This window comes from Brassica oleracea, chromosome C3, assembly GCF_000695525.1.
Source record: "Brassica oleracea var. oleracea cultivar TO1000 chromosome C3, BOL, whole genome shotgun sequence".
Classification (NCBI taxonomy): Eukaryota; Viridiplantae; Streptophyta; class Magnoliopsida; order Brassicales; family Brassicaceae; genus Brassica; species Brassica oleracea.
The window spans coordinates 49,907,778-49,915,989 of NC_027750.1; the positions used below are offsets into that span (position 1 = coordinate 49,907,778).

At 39.1% G+C, this 8,212-nt stretch overlaps 2 protein-coding genes across 2 annotated transcripts in view; one reads left to right on the forward strand and one right to left on the reverse strand.

Moving 5' to 3' along the window:
- The window catches only part of LOC106330820, an 8,743-nt gene extending 6,795 nt beyond the window's left edge, over positions 1-1,948 (reverse strand). The window contains exons 1-4 of the mRNA XM_013769230.1: positions 1,832-1,948; positions 1,184-1,457; positions 860-938; positions 655-788 (exon numbers count right to left, since the gene is read on the reverse strand). Coding sequence (XP_013624684.1) covers positions 655-788; positions 860-938; positions 1,184-1,457; positions 1,832-1,948 — 604 coding nt within the window. The remainder of the gene's footprint in view (positions 1-654; positions 789-859; positions 939-1,183; positions 1,458-1,831) is intronic.
- A 4,503-nt stretch (positions 1,949-6,451) lies between these two features.
- Positions 6,452-8,212, forward strand: part of LOC106330821 — a 4,796-nt gene continuing 3,035 nt past the window's right edge. The window contains exon 1 of the mRNA XM_013769231.1: positions 6,452-8,212. Within this exon, the coding sequence (XP_013624685.1) occupies positions 6,680-8,212 (1,533 nt within the window). The 5' untranslated portion in view covers positions 6,452-6,679.

The window sequence follows — 8,212 nt, forward strand, 5'->3', positions numbered from 1 at the left end:
GGCTCAACAGGCGGGCTATGAGGCACAGAGGAGGCTGAACCAGCAAATGATGGAGATGATGCAGAGGATGTACCCGAACGAGGTGTTCCCGGACGTGCCATACCCGTAGTTTTTTTTTTTCTAAAACTCGGAATGTTTTATTTTTATTTGTACAACTTTGAATATTAACTAATATGATTTCAATTTTAATTTTAATTTTTATTTTCGAATTTAAATTTCAAAAATTTTATTTTTTAAAAAAAAAATTAATTTTTTTAAATTCCGAGGAAATGAGCCCTCGGAATATACCGAGGGACTTCTTCCTCGGAATATACCGAGGGACTCTTTCCTCGGATTTTTCCGAGGGCTCCGTTCCTCGGAAATTCCCAATGAAAATTCCGAGGAACATTTCGTCGGAACTTCCGAGGATTGGACCATCGGAAAGTCCATCGAAATATCCCGAGGAAGTTCTCCCTCGGTATATTCCGATGTCGTTTCCGACGAACTGGTGGTCCTCGGAGTTTCCTCGGAAATTTGTTTCCTCGGAATTCCGTTGGAATATTCCGAGGGATTTCCGAGGGAAAATGATTTTCCGAGGAGTTATTTCCAAGGAGTTATTTCCGAGGACTTGTTTCGTAGGTATGTCGTCGGCATAACGTTATTCCGACGACATACCGACGATTTTTTCTCTCAGTATGTCACTGTTTTCTTGTTGTGAGATAACACGTGCAGTGCCTTCAGGTGCTTTAAACTTTTCACAGAACTCAAAGGCAGCCTTGTCCCAGAGGTACAGCTTCAGCACGGGATCGCTGTAACAACACAAACTCGTGTGGTAAGACAAACCATATGTGAATATGGAAGAAGATAGAGATTAACTTACTCATGTGTTTGAACATGAAGATCAACTCGGCGGGATGCAACTATCTCTGCTTCATCAAGCATAATACTGTCACTGGAACCTGCCCATTCACAAGTTTGATGTGGCCAACATAATCCGCAGGAGAAGACAATAAAACTCAATGTTTTATATCTTATAAACCCAACAATAAAACCTAAATTTCTGAGTCTGTATGAAAACATTATCCTAGGCAAACACTTCAGAACCAATACAATATTTAATCAGATGATATCATACTATTTAAGATTAGATTAAACTATTATCCAATACAAACAGTGATGGGGTGTAATGATGGTGAGAACTTACCATAAAGATCACCTCTCAAGTCGGAGGCAGCTTCAAATTCTCTGTATCCATGGATCCGGAACCGATCCTCAGGAAAACATATCGAACTGTCCTCGAGAACAGAGAGGACAGAGTTCCATGAGAAGCTAATAGTGACACTTGGTTCAGCTACCCGGTAAATAGTCTTGCTCTTTGATCCGAAAAACTTGTTGAGTCGGTAAGTAGCACCAGCTTTCATGTGACGCAAATAAGTCTTAATCCTTCCATAAAGGATGAAGCCCTGGATAACATTTTCCTGTTGTTAAAAGAGAATCAATTAGAGAAGCTAGTTGGGATATCTTTAGTTGAAAACAAAAGTAATTAAGATATTTAACCCGGAATGAACAACAACAAAATTCTCATGATGGTGCTAACAACAACTAATTATCTAATCTAATCAATCTATTTTGTTGCTAGAGTAATCTTAACTATCAGTATGTTGGATGTTGCTGAGATATAATAAGACATATTTAGCAAACATTTGGTTTAAATCCACTATGGGAACGAATCATAACCATTTAGTCTTCTTAACTGTGAAGGCGATGATTAGCAAACAGGTGTTATGATATCATAGCATTTCGACCAAACAATTTTTTAAACTAATCTTGTAAAAAAGATCTCGGTTTATACCTCTTCATCGATGAGAAGCATTTCGAGGCCGATAAGCACCTTCGTCTGAGCATTCCAAGCCTCCCAAAAGTGGATCAACTGAAACCGTACCTCGCCTTCGTGGGGCCCGAATGTCATGTCTTTGAAGGTAATCATCTCCCCTACGTTGTCCCTGGCGATAGCTTTGTATTTAGCGCTGGAAGAGACAAGAGACAGAGGCTTTGCCCCTAACACCGATGTTGAGGCCGGAAGAGGCACCGATTTTGCCGATTGGTTTGATCTGACTGGAGGAGACAGCTGCTACGCCTTTTGATTTCATCGAATTAACATCGCCGGAAGAGTCACCGGTTTGGGCAACGGGTTTGACCGGAATGGAGGGGACCGCCGCTTCTCCGTTCGTTTTCCCTGAGTCGGAAACCCCGGATAACTTCATCGCAATGTACAGTCGAGAGGATAGAACAATTATGGATGAAAATAAAGCATCGAGTAAGAGATCTATATAGAATCTCAGAGGGATATAGCGAAAAAGATCCATTAATGAGATTAAAGAGTGTACATGAGTGAGGAGGGAATTGATTGCTCGTAGATGAAAGATTCATGAAACGTAGGAAACGAATAAGAGGAAGAGAAAGGGTTTGACAATCGATTTTGCAAAATTAGGGTTTGTTCTTTGCGGAAAGGGGAAAGGAGACTTAACTGTGAGATAGACTTCACGGGCTTCTCGAATTTGAACGATGTCGGGCCGGTGAAATTTGAAGCCCAAATGACATAAGCGAGACCTCTGACATGGTGAAAATCTGTCCTCCTATTGGTCGATTTTTTTTGGGGACGTGGACACCATCCCATGGCTTATATTTGTTTTTTAGTATTGTACTAGAGTTTTTGCCCGGGCTACGTCCAGGTTTATACAAATATTTTTTACATTTATAATAAATATATTACAACAACTTTATAAAATTAATAAATTAAATTAAAATGAGTGAAACTCACAATTTTTTTTACTATCTAAATATGTATGGTTTTCCGTTCTACCACGTAAAAATGTCTAAAACCAAATTCTCTACATCCATATTTTGAGCATTATGTGCGGATCATATCGAATAAACATTTTAATTTCCTTAAATTTTCTTACATATAAATAGTATTAATGATATCTTTGTTGAATATTGGCCCAAAACAGTTTGAAAACTATATATAACTTTGGAATATCTACACACATGAGGGACATCTCTAATGACGTGGAAGTAACGAAACATTAAATTAGAAAGGATATCTGGTAAACAGAAAAGTTAACTGAATGTGGAGAAAAAAGTTTTATACAAATTTGAAACAATTTTTCATGTTAATTCAAATGGTACAAAATAATTTTAATTATTCTTTATAAATATCTCATGTTTTTAAACCTGACTCGGATCTGTGATCTAACTGGTAAATCCGGTGATGATATGTAATTCGTTTTGGGATTTCTTAAAATCATTTATTTAAAACCCGTCAAAACATGCAAAAATTCATTAAAACCTAAGACTCAAGAACGTGTTAACAAATGAGTGATTTTTTTTTTAGAAAAATTAAACTAATTGATTTTTATATTTTTCTTTTAATCATGTATAATATTCACTAATTTATTTTATTTGTAATTCTTTAGGTTGATGAAAATTTCACTATGCATCTAAAATGAAGTGAATAAAGAGTGAATATAACCAAAATTAATTAATATGAATTTGTTATTAGATACTGTTATATAAAATATTAAATTTTTAATATTTGCTTCTAGAATATTTCTGTTTTGATGAAAAATGAGTAAACCATCAAAAATGGTCTTAATAAATATCTCATAAAATATCTAAATGATAATAAAAATAAACAAAATTAAAATGAGAAGAAACATGAAGAAAGAATGAAAGAGTTCTACTATATAGATGAAAAAACTCATTTAATAGTTCAAATGCTTATTAGTCAATTTTCAAAATATTAAAATGATGTAACTGGATACGTATTTGGCATGTAAATTTTGGAAAGACTATTTTAGCTAGCGCTTGAGCATATTCTACTTTAATTAAATAATTTGATATTCCAGAGCACAAATATGATTCAATACTGCAATCTAATAGCAGTACGCACATCAACGTTGGTTATCAATCTTATGTTATTCAGATACGACGAAGATACAATATCAGAAAAATCTTTATTAATTTATAATTCGAGAAACAGTTACATAGTTCATCAAATATAGTTTTGAGTTCTCGGTCAAGAAATGGAAACATATTTTAAATTATCTTTGATTTGAAACAATGACCGTACGTATGTCAAATATAATTGTTGAAACTAACTTATACCATTATCTTGTAAGACCACCAGCAACATTCTTCAACTTGAAACTGCACATTCAGACGTCCTTTTAGACCCTATGGGGAGTGCATACGTAACTGGTTGTATGAATCTTCCAGCACATAAGCTCAGCAAACACTTATATGCAATGGCCTTTACCTTTCTTGTTTCCAAAATCCTTCAACCTTGGTGCCTTAGATTCGTTGAAAGGGACATCTCTAGTAATCTTGGATTTTGCCTATCAAATGAATTCATAATTCGCCTATGCTTCTCGGCAAACTTTGCAATTGTACGGGAGCCTTCGATTTTTCCAGAGAAGCTACAATGTATTTAGAAGATGTGAACTATGGCGGACTCTCCATCTGTCACTTTCATGATCCTGCTGTACCATTGACAGAGTTTGAACTTTCTCACATAGAACAAAGATAACCACAATAAGAGATAGGAACCTCTGAGCTCCCGGAGAAAGAAGGGACAAAGGCGAGACCCCAAGGGCATGATCACCGGGGTTATTAGTGGATACGGGTTGTTTCTGCAGTATGATCCAGCTGCAACTAAGTCATGCACTACACTGGCTATGTCCTTGCCAAGGGGTCAAATACTGCATTTAGTATTTTCACAATGTTTTGTTCCAAGGGGTCAAATACTCTTACGCCTTGTCACCGACACAGATCCTTTGTACAGCTTCAGTGTTACGGAACCCGCTGTTTTCTTGGTTAACTTCTCCATGAAAGCGTCCATAGCGGATCAAACCATCTTCCTGCATAGACCATCTCTGCAATCATAAACAAAGGAGAACGGAAGGAATAAGTCAGAGAACATCAACACCGCATATCCATGAGAGATTCGTAACACCATAAAAAGGCACAAAAGGTTTTACAAATAAATTATTTTGTATAATATTAGCCTTAAGAAAAGCACAACACAAGAGAACATCAACACAGCATACACGTAAGACATGACACATTTTAACACGATACCAAGGCACAAAAGGCTTTATCCAAAAACTATTTTGTATGATACCACCCTTAGAAATAGCACAACATTAGATCATGATTATCTCCAATACAAAAGAAAAAAAGAAGACATCATCAGCGACATAGTCACATCTAATTAAAGACCAAACTCCACCCAAGCCTCGTTTTCTAAAACTGCAAACTAACTTTGTCATCCAATTCAAGACCTTGTTGTTCATAAAGCTACAGCTACACCCTCTATCAGTATAAACCAACAGACACTAATACGCAAATACGGAACAACATTCTCCAGCCATACCTACAAAGAACACCAACCCAACTTCATGAACAGAAAACCCAATAAAAATGTCGAGAAATTGTTAAACCCTATGGGAATCGATTAGAAAAAAGGAAGATACTTTACCATCGGATTTGATGGAATCCAAGACGTCATACTTGAGCAGGACTTTTTCCATGTCTTGAACATCGGGATGAGTGAGTAGGAATAGCTTGTGAGCTAGGATAAGGTGAGGCTGCTGAGATCATTCGGCTCCACCGTCCATGGCTGCTTCTACACACTCGATTCAGGGAAAACCTTGAGACGGATTTGAGGAAGAAAGACGCAAAAGAATGAAGCCTGCTTTTGACAAAGAATGTGAATGGATTGCTTTCACTCTGCATCCCTCTTTATATGAATGATAGAGGGAAGTCGAGAAGGGATGCGTTTGTTTTAACAGAAACTCTGAACAGCGAAGCTGGATGAAGTAATTGGAAAGACCACGAAAGAGGAAGACTTTAGGTTACGGTGTGTCAAAGCTGAAATGACATCTTAAAACAATTTGATTGGCTGGAATTAATTTGCATACGAGGGAAGTCGAGAAGGGATGCGTTTGTTTTAACAGAAACTCTGAACAGCGAAGCTGGATGAAGTAATTGGAAAGGCCACGAAAGAGGAAGACTTTAGGTTACAGTGTGTCAAAGCTGATATGGCATCTTAAAACAATTTGATTGGCTGGAATTAATTTGCATACGTGGACACGCTAAGAGGGATGCGTTTGTTTTAACAGAAATTCTGAACGGCGAAGCTGGATGAAGTAATTGGAAAGACCACGAAAGAGGAAGACTTTAGGTTACGGTGTGTCAAAGCTGAAATGACATCTTAAAACAATTTGATTGGCTGGAATTAATTTGCATACGTAGAAACGGCTTAGTATTCTAGTTTTAGTATAGTTTAGATATATTGATAACGTAACAGGTAACCACGTGCAGAACAGACGGTTCAACCGGACCGAACCACAGTATGCGAGATAAACCGAACCAGTCTATAATCGCGATGTAAAAAATCTCAGTTGGTAAAATCCCCTTTTCCTTCCCGGCTTCGCACTCCACACAGAGACGAGTCTTCTTCTACTCTCCATCTCTTCTACCTCACCAACCCTCTCCGCGATCTTCCGCCGTACTACGTCCAGACGCGACGCCGTATGCTGACTGCAACTTAATTTCCGGTTTAACCGTCTTTGAGCATTTGTTGGACGCATCTCTTCTTCATGCGGGATTAAATTAGGTTTGAACTGAATCGTCGTCGATGGGTCAGAAGAAGAAACCCCCCGCGCCTCGCTCCAAGCAATCGCTATCTTCTTCAGCGGCGGAGGCTGAGCCGTCCTCTGAGGTTTCCGCTTGTACCTCCTATGATGGCGACGAGCCGTCAAATTTGGCTGAAATCAAGGTCGAGTGCGAGAAGGCACTGACGTCATTCCGGCGAGGTAGCTACAACAAGGCGATTCGGCTCATGAAGGAATCATGCTCTCGCCACCAACACTCTGCCCTGATTCACCGTGTCCAAGGTACTGTGTGCGTGAAGGTTTCTTCTGTATACGAAGACGCAGTTACTAAACAGAAGTACATCCGTAGCGCTATTGAATCCGCTAGAAAAGCTGTGGAGCTATCTCCCAACTCTATTGAGTTTGCCCATTTTTATGCTAACCTGCTTTACGAGGCTGCTAGCGATGGTAGAGAGTACGAGGAGGTTCTGCAGGAGTGTCACAGAGCCCTCTCCATTGAGAATCCAATCGATCCTGCTAAAGATAGTCTCCAGGACGAGAGTCAGCACAAGATATTGACACCTGAGGCTCGTATTGCGAATGTTCAGGATGAGCTCAGGTCACTGATACAGAAGTCTAATCTTGGTTCGTTGTCCACTTGGATGAAACATCTGAGAAATGGAGAAGGGGAGTTTCGGTTGTTTGACATGAGGAAGATGGCTGAGGATCCTATTGAGAGTAACTTGGTTCAGACCAGGAGGCCGAACGAGATTAAGAAAGCTACCAAGACTCTTGAAGAGAGGAGGAAGGAGATTGAAGTGAGGGTGGCTGCAGGTAGGTTGTTGCAGCAGAAATCAGAATCTTCCTCGGTAGATAGTGTTAACAGCAAGGGATCAGATCCAGCATTAGGCTCCGGTCAGAGAAGCGTGGAGAGGAGAAAGCATGGAAATGCAAGGAAGAACGACTCTACAGTAGAGAGAAGAGATCGGGTTAGATCATATTGGGAGTCTACAGGCAAAGAAATGAAAAAAGAATTGCTTAGGATTAAGGTTAGTGATCTTAAGAGTCACTTTAGCGCATCCAAGGATGGCGATGCAAATGATATAATAACTGAAGCTTTGTCCTTTTGTGAAGCTAATAAGACTTGGCGGTTTTGGGTTTGCTGCAAGTGTAGTGAAAAGTTCAAGGATTCTGAGTCTTATATGCAGCATATTGTAGGGGAGCATATAGGTAACGTTTTGCCTAAGATGCAAATGGTTTTGCCTCAGAGTCTCGATAGTGAGAGGATTGAGATGCTTCTTACTTCCCCATGGAAACCATTGGATTTTCCTGCTGCGGTGAAATTGCGTTGCAGCCAGCAGAAAATCCAAAATACTGAGTTCAATGAGTTTTACGCTGAAGATTACATGGACGATGGTGACGATTGCTTCCAGGATGCATGGAATGATACTTCACCAGAGAAAGAAAAAATTGGAGATGCTTGCAACGGTTATGAGAAGAATGAGTCGGAAAAGGGTAGGCTGCCAAATCCGTTTTATCTTCCTGATGAATGGCCGATATCTGATGATCCTGAACGT